This window comes from Budorcas taxicolor, chromosome 8 (assembly GCF_023091745.1).
Source record: "Budorcas taxicolor isolate Tak-1 chromosome 8, Takin1.1, whole genome shotgun sequence".
NCBI lineage: Eukaryota > Metazoa > Chordata > Mammalia > Artiodactyla > Bovidae > Budorcas > Budorcas taxicolor.
In genome coordinates, this window is record NC_068917.1 from 105,311,822 (window position 1) to 105,330,123 (window position 18,302).

General features: G+C 46.3%; 1 protein-coding gene across 2 annotated transcripts in view; it reads left to right on the forward strand.

Annotated features, from left to right (window-relative positions):
• The window catches only part of SNX30 (sorting nexin family member 30), a 255,807-nt gene that overhangs the window by 134,214 nt on the left and 103,291 nt on the right, over window positions 1-18,302 (forward strand). Inside the window, exon 1 of one of the 2 annotated variants that reach the window (XM_052644586.1) lies at window positions 17,246-17,401. The exons of the other annotated variant lie outside the window; for it this stretch is intronic. Coding sequence (XP_052500546.1) covers window positions 17,246-17,401 — 156 coding nt within the window. Of the gene's footprint in view, window positions 1-17,245; window positions 17,402-18,302 lie in introns of those variants that run through there. 2 annotated transcript variants of the gene reach the window in all.

Sequence of the window (18,302 nt, forward strand, 5' to 3'; positions counted from 1 at the left end):
CACAGTAAAGCTGCATGTCTATCAGTACATTGGATACTCAGATCTGAAACCACAGTTTGAAAAAGGAAAATGTTAAATAAAGTTTGCAAAATGTAAACTCTTAGAAAAGAAAAAAAGATCTGTGTTTTACTGGATATCTTGGTCAATGTGCCTGCTCAGTCATGTCAGACTCTTTGCGATCCCATGGACTATATTATATATAGCCCACCAGGCTCCTCTGTCCATGGAATTTTCCAAGCAAGAATATTGGAGTGGGTTGCCATTTCCTCCTCCAGGGCATCTTCTCAACCCAGTGATCAAACCTGCATCTCCCGAGTTTCCTGCGTTGGCAAGCAGATTCTTTACCACTGTGTCACCCATCTATCTAGTCAATAGTTCAGGTAAGTATGTTGTTGTACAGTCTCACAGTTGTGTCCAGTTCTTTCCAACCCATGGACTGCAGCATGCCAGGCTTCCCTGTCCTTCACTATATCCTGGAGTTTGCTCAAACTTATGTCCGTTGAATTGATGATGCCATCCAACCGTCTTGTCCTCTGTTACCCCCTTCTCCTGCCCTCAGTCGTTCCCAGCCTCAAGTTCTTTCAATGAATTGGCTCTTTGCATCAGGTGGACAAAGTATTAGAGCTTCAGTTTCAGCACCAGTCCTTCCAATGGGTATTCAGGGTTGGTTTCCTTTAGGATTGGCTGGTTTGATAAGTATGTAAATCCTACATATCCACTAGTGGAAAGTCCAAGACAAAAGGAATGTGTGTGATAGACCTGGGGCTCTGTTAACTGGTAAGGAAACTCCAGGTAACAGTCTGTGAGGTGCCTCCTTCTGAAGCCAGTATGATAACTTGTTTAGTCACTACGTTGTGTCCAACTCTTTTGTGACCTCACTGACTATAGCCCACCATTCTCCCCTGTCCATGGAATTTCCCAGGCAAGAATATTGGAGTGGGTTGCCATTTCCTTCTCCAGCTTCCCGACGCAGGGATCAAACCTGCATCTCCTGCATTGGCAGAATTCTTAACAGCTGGACCACCAGGGAAGTTCAGATTGATTGACTTAAAATAGAAACTTTTATTTTGCCACTGTTCTGTCCCTTTAATTAAATAGACTGAACCCTACTGTTTTCAATGGGCTATGTAGAGGATTCACGACACTTCATTAAGCCCCTCTTGGGCCTGGCAGCCTGAATGTAGTGTAGTGCTTCATGTCCTCTCCTCTAATGTGGTCACCTCTAAGGGACCAGGTTTCCAGTACATGCCAGTGTCCTCAAAATCCCCAGAAGAGTGCTAAGCAGGTACACCTGCTGATGGATCTTTAAACATAATGAAGCAGAAATGTGCCCTTCTGTTCATTTATTCAATAGAAGTTTAATAAAAATGCAGGCTAAATGTTATGTCCTTTTCTATAGGATGCTTTTGAGTGTGTAAGCCAGAATCTCACTTTTGCTTTAAAAGCTCATCTAATCCTTTCGTCAAATAATTTTAGCAGGCTGATTCTTTACCACGGGCACCACCTGGGAAGCCCCTCAAGGCCTTGTGGTCAGCATGTAATCCTGAATTCTGGAACCTATGAATATAAATGTTGTCTTATATGGGAGAAGGGTCTCTGCAGATGTGATTGTATTAAGGGTACTGAGGTGGGGAGATTATCCTGGATTACCCAGGTGAGCCCTGAATACAATCACAAACGTCCTTATAAGAGAGAGAGGGAGCGTTGACACAAGCAGAAGAGATGTGTGATCACGGAGGCAGAGACTGCAGTGATGAAGCCACAAACCAGTGAATTCCTGACAGCTCCCAGGAGCTGAAAGAAGCAAGAGTATTCTCCCCTCCGTTAGTTGCAGCACGAACTGATTTTGGACTTCTCATCCCCAACACCGGGAGAGGATAAATTTCTATTGTTTACAGACACTGAGTCTGTGGTCATTTGTTGCAGCCTTCACAGGAAAGTAATACGTTGCTTTTCACTCAGAGCATGTGTGAGAGTACCTGAAAACCAAATGCTGGAAAGACTTTTTTGTCTGGGTTGCACTTTCACGACATGATTCAGACTTACAAAAATATGTAATAATGTAATAGACACTGTGGAACTAACTTTACTGGCCTAAAAGCAAAACATTTCAAGTATATTTGAATTCTTCCAGACACCCTTCCTCCACTATGTTCCTCTCAATCCATCTCTGAGGTAAGTCACTCTCCTGAATATGGTTGTCATTGCTCCAATACATATCTTTAACTTTTTGCTACATTGTATTTCTAAAATATATTCAATTGTTTAAAACTTATAAAACCGTGAACATTCTATCTTGCTCTCTATATGATATATATATATGTATATATATTGTTTTGCAATTTTGCTTTTTTTTTTGGTAATTGTTCTCTTTCCTTGAATACTTTCTACATGCAAAGTAGCATATTGGGCAATGTGGATGATAATAGACAAATCGGACAGGAAATTTTTGCACCAACATTATCCTGTTAAAAGAGCTATTACAGTATTTCCCCATGGTTTTAAAGGAAGGCTCCTACTCAGTAAGGTCAATCCAAAAAATGCAGAAAGCTTCAAATAAGAGTTTATTGGGGGGTTTAAGAATTGCAATTCTGGACACAGATTTGGGTAAAACCAGAAGAGTGTTCTGGGGAAGAGAAAGTGTCAGGGGCTTATAAAGGCAAAAGCCGTGACGGAAGAGTACAAAGTACAGAGCCACGTACTCTGACAGAGAAAGGGAGTATTTATCCTGAAGGGATGGCTGTCACAGGCTGCTTTAAGGTGAGGGTCCATTAAATATCTTGAATTTCTGGAACTTTGGGCAGATGCTCTGGATGCCTGTGTTAAGACAGTAAGTGGTCAAAGGTCAGATTTCCATCTGGGCTGAGACGTACAGAAGGCATACTTCCTCACTGGCTTCCCAGCTGTGTTTTATTTAGAGAAATATTTTTTAGGTCCCAGTACACAGCTTGAAGGATCTTAGTACCCCCACAAGGGATCAAACCCGACCCGCGCCCCCACCCCCACCCGGTAGTAAAAGCACAGAGTCCTAACCACTGGACTGCCAGGAATTGCCCTGGCTATACTTAAAGAGGTCTTTTAGCAATTCTGACTCCATTTTTATTTTTCTTGAACAGTATCTACCATCTAATATCTAAATATGTGACTATAACTTTGAGCTAATAATATGCCTGTCTCTCTTGTTACACTGATGCAGTTTAAAGCATGTGATTCTCCCAGAGCAAATATCATTTTATCATTTTGAGAAATCTTTTCATTGGCAACACCAGGTGTGATAATTTTCTATACTTTATTCCTAACACCTGTAAGGCAACAGCACTCCCACTTATCTTTACAAGATTTTCAAGGTAAATATGACGATACTTATCAAAATTAAGAATTGTTTACAACTTAATCACAGAAAAAAACTCACAAAATTGATACATTCAGATTAATAAATTTTATGTGCCACTGATGTTTTGGCAAACTTGGCCACTATTCACAGTGTGAAGAGGATGCCTTTAGCAGCTGCGTGCATCTTTGGGTTTGCTTGCCTCTTCCACCAGTTTTCTCTGTTCAGGATTGTAAACTTTCATCTCTGTGGCACAATGTGAAGTCACTTGGCTTTCATCTGGCCCAGTACTACCAATAGGCCCGAGCAAAAGAGGCTCCTGCCTCTGCCTTTTAGATGGTCTTGCATAATACCCACGTGTACACACACGTTTTTTTTTTTTAATTGGGGGTTATTACTTCACAATGCTGCTGCTAAGTCATTTCAGTTGGGTCCGACTCTGTGCGACCCCATAGATGGCAGCCCACCAGGCTCCCCTCTCCCTGGGATTCTCCAGGCAAGAACACTGGAGTGGGTTGCCATTTCCTTCTCCAATGCATGACAGTGAAAAGTGAAAGTGAAGTGGCTCAGTCGTGTCCAACTCTTAGCAACCCCATGGACTGCAGCCTACCAGGCTCCTCCATCCGTGGGATTTTCCAGGCAAGAGGACTAGAGTGGGGTGCCATTGCCTTCTCCATTACTTTACAATATTGTAGTGGTTTTTGCTCGACATGAATCACCCATGAGTGTACATGTGTCCCCTATCCTGAACCCCCCACCCCCTTCCCTCCCATCCCATCCCTCAGGGTTGTCCCAGTATACCAGCTTTGAGTGCCCTATTTCATGCATCAAACTTGGACTGGTGATCTATTTCACATATGGTAATAGACAGGTTTCAATGCTGTTCTCTCAAATCATTCCACCCTCGTCTTCTCCCACAGAGTTCAAAAGTCTGTTCTTTATATTTGTGTCTCTTTTGCTGTCTCGCATATAGGGTCATCATTACCATCTTTCTAAATTCCATATATATATGTTAACATACTGTATTGGTGAATGAAGCAGGGAAAAGACTAATAGAGTTTTGCCAAGAAAATGCACTGGTCATAGCAAATATCCTCTTCCAACAACACAAGAGAAGACTCTACACATGGACATCACCAGATGGTCAACACCGAAATCAGATTGATTATATTCTATGCAGCCAAAGATGGAGAAGCTCTATACAGTCAACAAAAACAAGACCAGGAGCTGACTGTGACTCAGATCATGAACTCCTTATTACCCAATTCAGACTTCAATTGAAGAAAGTAGGGAAAACCGCTAGACCATTCAGGTATGACCTAAACCAAATCCCTTATGATTATACAGTGGAAGTGAGAAATAGATTTAAGGGCCTAGATCTGATAGATAGAGTGCCTGATGAACTATGGAATGAGGTTCGTGACATTGTACAGGAGACAGGGATCAAGACCATCCCCATGGAAAAGAAATGCAAAAAAACAAAATGACTGTCTGGGGAGGCCTTACAAACAGCTGTGAAAAGAAGAGAGGCGAAAAGCAAAGGAGAAAAGGAAAGATATAAGCATCTGAATGCAGAGTTCCAAAGAATAGCAAGAAGAGATAAGAAAGTCTTCTTCAGCGATCAGTGCCAAGAAATAGAGGAAAAGAACAGAATGGGAAAGACTAGAGATCTCTTCAAGAAAATTAAGAGATACCAAGGGAACATTTCATGCAAAGATGGGCTCGATAAAGGACAGAAATGGTATGGACCTAACAGAAGCAGAAGATATTAAGAAGAGGTGGCAAGAATACACAGAAGAACTATACAAAACAGATCTTCACGACCGAGATAATCATGATGATGTGATCACTAATCTCGAGCCAGACATCTTGGAATGTGAAGTCAAGTGGGCCTTAAAAAGCATCACTACGAACAAAGCTAGTGGAGGTGATGGAATTCCAGTTGAGCTGTTTCAAATCCTGAAAGATGATGCTGTGAAAGTGCTGCACTCAATATGCCAGCAAATTTGGAAAACTCAGCAGTGGCCACAGGACTGGAAAAGGTCAGTTTTCATTCCAATCCCAAAGAAAGGCAATGCAAAAGAATGCTCCAACTACCGCACAATTGCACTCATCTCACATGCTAGTAAAGTAATGCTCAAAATTCTCCAAGCCAGGCTTCAGCAATACGTGAACCGTGAACTCCCTGATGTTCAGGCTGGTTTTAGAAAAGGCAGAGGAACCAGAGATCAAATTGCCAACATCCGCTGGATCATGGAAAAGCAAGTGAGTTCCAGAAAGACATCTATTTCTGCTTTATTGACTATGCCAAAGACTTTGACTGTGTGGATCACAATCAACTGTGGAAAATTCTGAAAGAGATGGGAATACCAGACCACCTGACCTGCCTCTTGAGAAATCTGTATGCAGGTCAGGAAGCAACAGTCAGAACTGGACATGGAACAACAGACTGGTTCCAATAGGAAACAGAGTCCGTCAAGGCTGTATATTGTCACCCTGCTTCTATGTAGAGTACATCATGAGAAACGCTGGACTGGAGGAAACACAAGCTGGAATCAAGATTGCCGGGAGAAATATCAATAACCTCAGATATGCAGATGACACCACCCTTATGGCAGAATGTGAAGAGGAGCTAAAAAGCCTCTTGATGATAGTGAAAGAGGAGAGCGAAAAAGTTGGCTTAAAGCTCAACATTCAGCAAACGAAGATCATGGCATCTGGTCCCATCACTTCATGGGAAATAGATGGGGAAACAGTGGAAACAGTGTCAGACTTTATTTCTGGGGGCTCCAAAATCACTGCAGATGGTGATTGCAGCCATGAAATTAAAAGACGCTTACTCCTTGGAAGAAAAGTTATGACCAACCTAGATAGTATATTCAAAAGCCGAGACATTACTTTGCCAACAAATGTCCGTCTAGTCAAGGCTATGGTTTTTCCAGTGGTCATGTATGGATGTGAGAGTTGGACTGTGAAGAAGGCTGAGCGCCGAAGAACTGATGTTTTTGAACTGTGGTGTTGGAGAAGACTCTTGAGAGTCCCTTGGACTGCAAGGAGATCCAGCCAGTCCATTCTGAAGGAGATCAGTCCTGGGATTTCTTTGGAAGGAATGGTGCTAGAGCTAAAGCTCCAGTACTTTGGCCACCTCATGCGAAGAGCTGACTCATTGGAAAAGACTCTGATGCTGGGACGGATTGGGGGCAGGAGGAGAGGGGGACGACCGAGGATGGGATGGCTGGATGGCATCACTGACTTGATGGACGTGAGTCTGAGTGAACTCCGGGAGATGGTGATGGACAGGGAGGCCTGGCATGCTGCGATTCATGGGGTCGCAAAAAGTAGGTCACGACTGAGCGGCTGAACTGAGCTGAACTGATTGGTGTTTTCCTTTCTGACTTCCTTCACTCTGTATAATAGGCTCCAGTTTCATCCACCTCATTAGAACTGATTCACATGCATTCTTTTTAATAGCTGAGTAATACTCCATTCACAGGCACGTTCTTTAAGGAACAGATGAGAACCTCTGGCACTTGGCACTCCCCAACACAACCTAGAGCCTAGGACATCTGCTCCTAACACTACTCAAGCCCCATGGAAACACTTCATATCTCTTGCCCTCTGCTTCTAAAGGAAAAGGCAGCTGGGCTGAAATGCTGCGCAGGTTTATTGGTCTTGTCCCCACTGAGGTCTGGGTTGGGGAAAGACCCAGTCTCCCTCCTGTGTGTCTCCTTTACACTACTGTCACATTCACAATACTTCTGACAGCAGAAGTGGGGGGCGGCTCACGCAGTTCTGAGACACCAGCTGTGCTGCGCTCAGTTGTGTCCTACTCTTTGTGACCCCATGGACTGCAGCTCGCCAGGCTCCTCTGCCCAGGGGATTTCCCAGTCAAGAATACAGACAGGGGTTGCCATTCCCTCCTCCAGGGGATCTTCCCCACCCAGAGATTAAACCTGCGGCTCCTGCATTGGCAGTCAGATTCTTTACCGCTGAGCTACCTGGGAAGCTGGATACCACCTGAGTGCTCTGCAATGTAACTCCATTCTGACACCATCCACCTGAAGATAGCATTAGACCCTACAGGGTAAGGGCTCAGTTTCAGGAGCCTGCCCCCACCACCACCCCCAGTCCCCCCAGTCACAAGTAGTAGGTCCTCAGGTTACCCACAACTTCTGTCTGACTTGGCTACAATTTGGCGGTTCCCGTTACCTCTTTTCCACCAGGATTTGATTATATGCTGCTGCTGCTGCTAAGTCACTTCAGTCGCGTCCGACTCTGTGCGACCCCATAGACAGCAGCCCATCAGGCTCCCCCATCCCTGGGATTCTCCAGGCAAGAACACTGGAGTGGGTTGCCATTTCCTTCTCCAATGCATGAAAATGAAAAGTGATAATGAAGCTGCTTAGTCGTGCCGACTCTTAGCGACCCCATGGACTGCAGCCCACCAAGCTCCTCCATCCATGGGATTTTCCAGGCAAGAGCACTGGAGTGGGTTGCCATTGCCTTCTCCAATTAAATGCTAGAAGAACTCAAAGAACTCCAGGAAATACCTGTGTTTAGCAGTTTATTAAAGACTGTGATAAAGAATACAGTTGAACAACCAGATAGAGATACATAAGGTGAGGTCTGGAAGGATCCTGAGCTTAGGGAGCTTCTGTCACTGTGGAGTTGGGGTGTATCCCCTCCTGGTGTGTGGGGACTTCACCAGCCTGGCAGCTCTCCAAATCCCATACTTTGGGATGTTTATGGAGGCCTCATCATCTAGGCGTGGTGAATCATTGTTAATTCCATTTCCAGCCCCCCTCCCCCCTCTGGAGACTGGGGAATAGGGCTGAAAATCCCAAACTTCTGATCATGACTTCATCTTGCCGGTGGTGATTTAACTACCATCCAAGAGCCCACCTAGAATCACCTCATTAGAACAAACCCCTCCTATTACCCAGAAAGTTCCAGTGGATTTAAAAACCAGAGGCAAAGGCCAACAGTTAGAACAGCAGATGCTCCTAGTGTTCTTATCACTTAGGAATTCACAAGAGTTTCATGAACTCTGTGCCAGGAACGAGGTGGGGAATGGAAGGCAGAAACCAATATATACTGTTTCTATTTTCTCACAAGGTCAAAAATGGACACTGCTTTTTGGTGCAAGGAATAGTTAAGGAGCAGAAGTCCTTAGGTGAGAAAGAAAACAAATTATTAACTTCTAAATACCAGATGAATTCAATAAATTCTTGCACAACCAACAGTCATTTCTCTTTAGAGCTGAATGTCCATTTCTTTGCTTTTCTTCTTCTTCTCATTTGTGATTCTGGAGTTGCTCATGAGTTAGTACAGTTGGACTATGGCTGAAGGACATTTTTGCAATATTAAACAATTAATAGTCCTCTCATATTTGTATATGTATCAGTTTATATGTACTATGAAAGTGAAAGTTGCTCAGTCGTGTCTGACTCTTTGCGACTCCATGGACTATACAGTCCATGGAATTCTCCAGGCCAGAATACTGGAGTGGGTAGCCTTTCTTTTCTCCAGGGGATCTTCCCAACCCAGAGTGAAGCATAATACTGATTCTTTACTGTCTGCCTCTAGTTATTGCTTTAAGAGATGGTAAAAAAATGCAATATAAGTGATAATTTATGATATAAAATATATTTTAATATACTATGATAACCATTTATCATATGTATCCCCATTTTAGTGTTTTAATATGATATATAAAATTTGGTTCATTTCTGAATCTAAATATTAAGAATTTAATCAGCAACTTCAGTTGTTTACTTACCAGAGGACATGTTTTCTTCAAATTGAAATTAATTTTTAAAACTGTCTTGAGAAGTATAGTCACTTAAGAGACTTTGTCCAGTTTGACATTACGTTTGTTAAACAAGGAGGCCATTAGGCTGTGGAAAACCCAAATGTAAGCCTGTAAATGACTCAAGGTTATGAAATGGAACAACCAATCACTAACAGCCAAGTAGTCTTTAAGTTACAGACAACCCATCATTTCTTTACTTCTGCCCTTTCTCTCTAAAAGCCTCTCCCCAGCTCCTATCCATGGAGTACTCCTAGCCACTTCTGGTTTGGCGCTGCCTGATTCAAATAGATTTTTGCTTGAATAAACTCTTACAATTTTAAAAATACTCTTAGAGCTTTTAATATACCTCCGTTCATCTTTTTTTTTTTTTTTAATTGGAGCATGGTTGCTTTTCAATGTTATGTTAGTTCCCACTGAACAGCAGAGTGAATCAGCTGTGTGTACACATATATGCCCTCTTCTTTGCATTTCCTTCCCATTCAGGTCACCAGAGTAATGAGTAGAGTTCCCTGCGCTATACAGTCGTTCTCTGTAGTCATCTTATACATTGTAGTTTCACATGCCAATCCCAATCTCCCAGTCACCTCGGTTTATCTTTGAACCCACCATTTATGTGAAAAATCTTATCATCTTATAATGTAAATATTTTGCTGCTATAAAGGCAAGAGAAATTAAACTGTTTATATACTTATTTTGCTACTCATATTAATATCAACAGACACCCACCCCCAGACATGAAAAATAAAGCTTGTTGTCCTTGATATTTAGCCAGCTTTCAGTCATCTGGGGGCTTCCCAGGTGGCACTGTGGTTAAGAATCTGCCTGCCAGTGCAGGAGACACAGGTTCTATCCCTGGGTCAGAAAGATCTCCTGGAGAAGGAAATGGCAACCTACGGCAGTGTTCTTGCCTGGGACATTTCCATGGACAGAGGAGCCTGGCAGGTTACAGTCCACAGGGTTGCAGAGAGTTGAACACAACTGAGCACACGCCCAGTCATCTGGATCTATGATCGGGCTGTGTGTGTGTTAGTCAGTCAGTTGTGTCGTGTTCTTTGCAGTCCTATGGACTGTAGCCCACCAGGCTTCTCTGGGCATGGAATTCTCCAGGCAAGAATACTGAAGTGGGTTGCCATCCCTTCTCCAAGGGATCTTCCCAGCCCAGGGATTGGACCCAGGTCTCCTGCATCACGGGTGGACTCTTTTATCATCTAAGCCACCAGGGAGGCCCATAAATCTGGGTCCTGAATGTAACTTTCAGCCCCATCTTGCTACACTGCTCAGCAGTTAGAAAGACAAAGCCTCATGCCTGCACAGTCTCACTACCTCTGTATAATGAAGATGAGTCTGTGGGCCTGCATGATCGTTTATCACCCTGTGTATAAAGCACAGGCCTGCCCTGAGCCACCAGGGTGGCAAGGATCTGGGAAGAGCTGGTGGCGTTCAAAGATTTTGGGAAGGCTCGGGAGCTCTGCCTTAGGAAGCAGGAACTCTACTGCTGCTGCTGCTAAGTCGCTTCAGTCATGTCCGACTCTGTGCGACCCCATAGACGGCCTCCCACCAGGCTCCCCCGTCCCTGGGATTCTCCAGGCAAGAACACTGGAGTGGGTTGCCATTTCCTTCTCCAATGCATGAAACTGCTCCTCTTCTATTTTAGAGCTTTTCCTGTATCTTTAGAGGGTAGTGTTTTTTTTCCTTTCCACATTTTTCTCTTTTTCATTATTACCTCTAGAGGAGAACGGTTAATGAGGTTTCAGATTTCCCAGAGAAGGCAATGACAACCCACTCCAGTACTCTTGCCTGGAAAATCCCATGGACAGAGGAGCCTGGTAGGCTGCAGTCCATGGGGTCGTGCGAAGAGTCGGACACAACTGAGCGACTTTACTTTCACTTTTCACTTTCATGCATTGGAGAAGGAAATGGCAACCCACTCCAGTGTTCTTGCCTGGAGAATCCCAGGGATGGCGAAGCCTGGTGGGCTGCCATCTATGGGGCTGCGCAGAGTCAGATACGACTGAAGCGACTTAGCAGCAGCAAGCAAAAATAACTAAATACTAAGGAATCAGATTTTGTTGGGTGGGGCTGAGCTTTGCCAGGCCACAGCCATTGTAATGTCTAAGACTATTTGCTCCCCTCACCGCCACCCAAGAACTGGTTTTCACCTCGTCTGTTTGGGAATGCACGTTATTGAAGGATGCTGCTGCTGCTGGGAACGTTGCTTGCCACCAAGCCATGCTCTCTTCTTAGACTTTCCTCTGCCTGCTTGTATTCCTCATCTTCGGAATCCCTAAGGATGAGTTCAGCTGCACGTTACAGGGATCCCCATTAAACAGCCTGAGACTTTAGGGATGTGTGTGTATGTGTTTAAAAATATTTATTTATTTGGCTGCGCTGGGTCTTAACTTGGTTGTAGCTCACAAGATCTTTGATCTTTTGACAAGGCATGCAGAATCTTTAGTTGCAGCATTCAAACTTAGTTGCAGCATGTGGGATCTAGTTCCCTGACCCGAGATTGAACGCGGTCCCCCTGCATTGGGAGTGCAGGGTCTTAGCCACTGGACCACCAGGGAAGTCCTGGGATGTGCATTTTCCATTTAAGAAGGCCGGAGTTAAGTGCAGTGGCTCAATGATGCCATCAAAGACACACTACATTTATGCGCTCAGTGATCCTCGGGGAATTGGGAATGCCTCGCTGGTGGCCACAAGATGGCAGTAGCAGCTCCAGGCATCAGGGCCTCACAAGGCTGCATTCGAAGGGAGAGGAAGACAGGGACACAAGCAGTCATGAGGGGCAAAGGACGGGCAGCCAACTCACAGCTGCTCACAGTTCTTTCTCTCCTTGCTTACTTCCTCCTTCCTTTGCCTTTTGGCTTTGCCTGAAGTAGCATTCTGCTGACCCACACCACATCAGAATGTACCACATCAGGAGGGGGCGTGAGCAGTTAGAACTAACTGGTCAACCTCATGCAGGTTATTTAACACCGCTGAGCCTCAGCTTCCACACTTAGGGAGTGAGGGGCATAGACTAGATGCTTTATGTAGGTAAGCTTTTTACTGAAGTTATCACATAAGGGCTCACAGAGCAGAAAGGTATTGCTTGATGAAGTTTTACAAAGAACTAGCCCCCCTATTAAGAAACAATACCATTACCCCAGAAACCCCCACAAAGGTAACACTATTCCACTTTTACCTCAGTACATCAGTTTTGTCTGTCTTTGAACTTTATACAAATGAAATCAGCTGGAGACATTCCTTCATATCTGGCTTTTTTCACTCAACACTATGAAATTCATTCACCATGTTGCATCTTTTTTTTTTTTTTTTGGCCACGCTGGGCAGCTTGCAGGATCTCAGTGTCCCATGCTAGTGATTGAAGCCAGACCCCCGCACACAGTGAAAGCCTAGAATCCTAACTACTGGACCGCCAGGGATCTCCCCACCACGTGCTTCTTCATTCTCCTTGCAGTATAACATATATTTGTGTCACTACGCTGTTGACAGTCAGGTGGGTTTTTTCTAGTTTTGGTTACTATAAATATCTGCTTCTATGGAGATTCTTGAATCCATCTTTTCTTTTTTGGGGGAAGGGGCCATGCTGTGCAGCTTGTGGGATCGATCTAGCTCCTTGACCAGGGATGGAACCCATGCCGCCTGCATTGGGAGCAAGGGGCCTTCACCACTGGACTGTGAGGGAAGTCCCTCTTGAATCCATCTTTTGATGAATATACATATGCATTGTTTATATGTCTTAGGAGTGGAACTGTTGGGTCATATGATGTCTGAATGTTCATTTTCTAGATGCTTTTTAAAGATCATTCCTCATGATGGAACCAAAGACTATCACGGGTCACACAGCTAATAAACAGGCTTTCCATTCTGTCCAAAGATTCACTAATAAGCCTCAATACTAAGGCTTCCAGTGCTTGTCAGCTCAATACCCTTCTCCAGCCCAGCCTCTCAAATGGGTAGACACTACAAAGGAATATACATACACCTACACACTCCAGAGCCATCTTGTAAAGACAGTCAGGTAACAGGTAGCCCTCTGTACTGGCAATGAATCACATTTCCGTGGCCAGATGAAGCTCCGGGAAGCCTGCAGGGTTAGCTAGAGAAGTCTGGGGGTGGAGGGGGCTCTGGAAAACATCTACTTCATTGCGAGGGTCTTTACAGCCAGAGCTGTGATATGAATCTGTCAGCAGACAGTTCATCTGAGCTCTTCGCCCACATTTTAAACACCTGGTAAATGGTCAATAAAAATAAGCCTAAAATTTAGGGCAAAAGGACCAAATAATTAGAATTTTATAAGAGAAAATTGCCTTTCTGAGCAACTTTTCATCAAACAGGAAAATTTTCCAAAGTAACAAGTTTAAAAGTGCTATTGACACAAACAGGCACATCAATATATGATTTAGAGAAATGGGTGGAGCTATGAGAAACAGTATTTCTTAAAGGATAGTCTGTATAGACCAGAATCAGCATCAGCATCAGCTAGGATGTTGTTTTTAAGAAATGCAGATTCCAGACCCCATCATCCCTAACTCAGACTCTCTTAGGTGGGTCTAGAAAGTTGCATCTTAACAAACTCACTGGTGGTTCTTAGGCACCAACTCCACCGTCTGTACTACATTCCCTGCTGCAGAGGGTCTCCATGCTTTCAAGCTAGGAGCTTCTGCGTGGAAAGATGGCACGATCCTATCACTTACCCACAAGCTTCTCTGCTGTTTCTGGGGTAAGTTCTAATTTCTTGTTTGCAAAAGGCCTCCAGTGGACCTTCTGGCTTTCGCTTTTTCCTGGGACATCACTGGCTAAATTCAACTGTGCACACAATTTTGCCTCTGTTGGTGATAGCGCCTTCTCAGTTGCCCCTCTTGTTGGAGGCGGCCCGCTGTGGCTTTCTACATGTCACTCTGAATGCCCTCTGAAAACCTCCTTTGTCCTCATCAGCCGTCCACTTCAGAAGTGGTGGTGTTATTTTGAGGCAGGGTTTGGGATGTCATATAAAATAAAGCCATGATTGTATGAAAAACCAGAAGAGGATAAGCAGCTAACACAAACATGAATAAGGCCTAAGCACATGCTGTACCAGGGGAGGGAAAGAGAGAATGCTTCACTGTGACTCTGCTTTGTTTCTGAGGTCTGGGTGCTCATGGAAAGCCCTGAGACTTGCTATGACGTTTCAGGATTCAGGCATACTTACCGAATTCTGGGGCCCAAAGCCCTGTCTTCTGAAAGGTTCCAGCTTAAGTGCCCAAAAGTCCTTATGGACAGCAGTGAGGGGATTGGGAGGTAGGGGAAGGCCCCATGCTGTGTTCTTGGGTCCTGGTGGTACCTCCCCTGTGCACACACATCCAGTGCATTTTCCTCAGAGCTGGGCCCTAGAAACCCAAGCTTCCCTCCATAAATTCCAGTCAACAGTACAACCTTTTGCTCCGATGCAGACACTTCACATTTCCTCCTTGCCACCATGTTGCTTTGAAAACCTTTTAGTAGAAGCACAGGCACATAGTCCAGAACACTTGCTCTATTTCAGTGACAGTTTTCCACCACAAAGAACACTGAAATACAACAGGAAATGGTGAATATGAATAGGCAGTCCCTAGGCTAAATTGGAATGGTGGAAACTGTATTCCAAAATGTTTTCCACAGAAGTTCACTTTCTTTCGTTTTGATGACTACCCAGTGGATCATTGTGGCCACAAGCCATTGACCAACCAGGAAACTGGAAAATAAACTGTTTCATATGGGCTTTCAGAGACTCTGTTTTGTTTTTGGTTTTTTTAAATGGTAGAAGCATAGAAAAATGATACACTGACCCCAAATGAGCAAATAGAGGAGTTTGGAGAGTAGCATGTTTATGAAAGCTTTATGATTATCATTTCATAAGAATAGTAGAGAAAGCACAGAGGGAAAGAAAGGGGATTAAAATTTAGGGAACATCTATCCATGCCAGCATTTTGCTGGGAATGTTAGATAGCAAATGCTATTTTGTTCTCACAACCACCAAGTAAAGGAAGCTTTATTACCTGCTCCTTGTCCTTTTTGGTTTAGGAAGTGGGTTCATTTCGGTTAGGTAACTTGCTCATGGTCACCCACTTAGAGTTTGCAATCAGGAATTCAAATATTGGTCCCTTTTCACTCTTACTTGGCATTCTGAAAAGAAAGCTGTGTGGAGTCTGAATAAAATAAGATCTTGATTATGGGAAGGTGGTCTGGGTGTTAAAGAAAAAAAAAAAGCACCATTCAAAAAAAAAATATCTGTTGTACATCTATAGAACTCTCATGTCTAGTTATATTCATGCTATTTGCTTTAATTGAAAGAACAGACAACAGGGTCTGTCATAGTTGTAAGTATCCCTTGAATATAAAAGTATTAATTTTATGCAACTCCAAGATGGCTGGACACTGGCATTCCTGTGAGGGAGATTTAGTATTTAAAATTGTTCCCAGTATCCTCTGAGCCCTGTTCTCCTCCACCAAGGCAGACCCGCGTTGGGGGTGGGGGGAAGGGAATAGATGATAACTTGAGGACTAAGGTCAGATGATTTAGGCCAGGGGAAATAAGGGAAGGTCTCAGCGAATCCCTGGGAGATGTTTTGGATCAGCTTTAGCTCTTGGCATTCTCCTCCTGCTAAAGTGTCATTTGTTTGAAAAACAAAAACAAAAACAAAAACGTGATGGAGACCACAGTGAATCCCAGCTTCAAGACTAGTCAGGTGATGGGACTTCCCTGGTGGTCCAGTGGCTAAGACTGTGCTCCTAACGCAGGGGGGCTGGGTTTGATTCCTGCTTAGGGAACTGGATTCCATAGAAGGCAACGAAAGATCCCCACCCACTGCAACTAAGACCCAGGGGAGCCAAAAAAAAAAAAAAAAAAAGATTAGTCAGGTGAAACTGGATAGACCTAAAGGGTTTGGGAAATAGATCAGGAAATGTGGTGCCTTATAAGGGCACCCCTACCTGTTACTGTGGTATCAATCTCTTCTAACGTGGGCTGATGACCTCTACTGACTTGGCCCTGAACACAGAAGCGGTGAAGCCAGGTAAAGTGGAGAAAGAAGGTGAACTTCCATCTTCAAATAGCCAAGTAACGCCTTGACTATCTCCATCCGGCTAACGAAGGTCAGAGTCCAGCCCAGCCAAAAGCCTGGAAAGGAAGCACAGAAGCATGAAAACCAACGATAGGGAACCTCACGATGCTTTCAAACGGCAGTTCGGTCAAGGTGTGCGTTTAAGAGTCATAGATCAAGTGTAGCACTCGCTTTTTATTTACTGATGCTCTCTCTCCTGAGGTTCTACCTTACATAAACCCGGTGAACTGCAGAAGCAAGAAGGCATAGGGATCTCAGCGTGCCTCTGGTGAAATCTACAATGCCTCCTCGAATTCCCTTGTAGGTTTCCCCGCCCGATGTTCTCTGTGCTCAAGGAGCCTCATAACCTTTTCTTTCTATCTCGGGTTTGAGAGGCCAGAAAATCCCAACTCACGTGCGTGTCCCTAAAGCCCCCGCCCCAGTCCCAAGCGTGGCTGCCCCTGGGCGCAGCAGTAAACGCGGCTGGAATAGAACAGGGCCCTCCAACGTGTTTCCACCTCTGATTTCCGTTAAACATTAGCTCCGGGGTGTGCGCGCAGACCCCAAGGGGCCGGCCTCCGGGAGACGAGCTTGGATGCTCGCCCGACCGCCGCAGAGGGCCGGGGGCGCGCTTCCTGCGGGACGGCGGGCGGGGACCCAGCTGACCGCCTCCCCTTCCCCGCCCCTCCCGCGCTCTCCCCGCCCCCTCCACCTCCCCCTCCCGGAGCTGGCTGGGCGGCGTGGCGCTGCGGGCCGGGCGCCCGGGCTAAGGTGCGAGCGGACCCGCCGCAGGCTCGGGTGCCGAGCGGGGGCGCGCGGCGCGGCTCGGAGCGGAGCAGCCCGGCCCAGCCCAGCCCAGCCCAGCGCGGCGCGGGCAGACGCAGCCGGCGGGTGGCGGTGGCGCCGGCTCCCGACCCCGCTGGTGCTGGGCCTCCGATCGAGCGCGGCCTCGGCCGGGGCGCTGGGGGAGCCCGCGGAGGCGGGCTGTAGAAGGAAGCGGCGGCGGCGGCGGGCGCGTCCCGAGCCGAGCGCGCCATGTCTGGCGGGCCCCCCAAGGCCCTGCCGTCCACGGGGCCCCAATCTCTGCGCGACATGCCGCACCCGCTGGCCGGCTCCAGCAGCGAGGAGGCCGTGGGCGGCGACAGCACGCCCAGCCCGGACCTGCCGACTGCCCGCAGCTTCGGCGACAAGGTGGGACGCGCGGGGCTGCGGTTGGGAGACTGGTTGGGCTCCCGAGGGGGATGAAGCATCTAGAGCCCGGCTGGGCACCGGGCCGCGCCCACCCTGCCGCCCGTTTCCCGGGGGCCGGCGTGCCCTAGCCCCGGAGCCTTGGGAAGAAGCGTCTCCTCTCTGCCGCCCCCGCGGAGTCGCAGTCGCGCAGGGGGAGCGGCCGGAGTCGAGGGGCTGGCCGGGCTTGGCTGGTCTCGAGCGCCAGTGACAGCTGGTGGGGAGGGGTCCCGCCTGCTCGCTGAGGCTGGAGGCGTGTGTGCAGTGCTCGGCGCCTGTGTCCGGGGATGGGGTCCCGGTTCCTCCAGATGCAGTCACTTGTAGCTCCGCCAGTTTGCTGGGACTGCAAAGAAAATATAGTTAATGGTTTTCCGTGGTCTTAACTGCCAGAGGCTTCTTACCCCCCCGTCTGTCACGTGGGGAGTGATCTTTGTTTAGGTTTGCTGTGTGCCCAGGAGAGTCACCTGACTCAGATGCCCGCCGACTGCGGGAGGAGAGTGCCCCTGTGGTTTTCTGTCTGGGGCTCCATTTACCTCTGACGGTCTCCCACGCTGTTTAGGCTTGCCAGAGGCTGGTTTTGTGGCTGATGGGAAGAAAGGTCGCCCATTGACCTCCTTTGTGTAGAGGGAGGTTCCTGATTCTCTTAGAGCAGCATGACCCTCCTGCTGCTTTGAGGGACGGGAGAGTCCAGTGAAGGGTTAGGGGCGGACGGCATCTCCCTTCCCCCCACAGGCATCTCAGCTGTGATCAGGGCTCAGCAGTGATTGTATCAGCGCTGCTGTGGTGACTTAGTCACTAATTGCAGAAATTAGAGTTGTTCTCAACACCTGTGATCAGGATATTTATTCTCTCCTAGTAAAATACT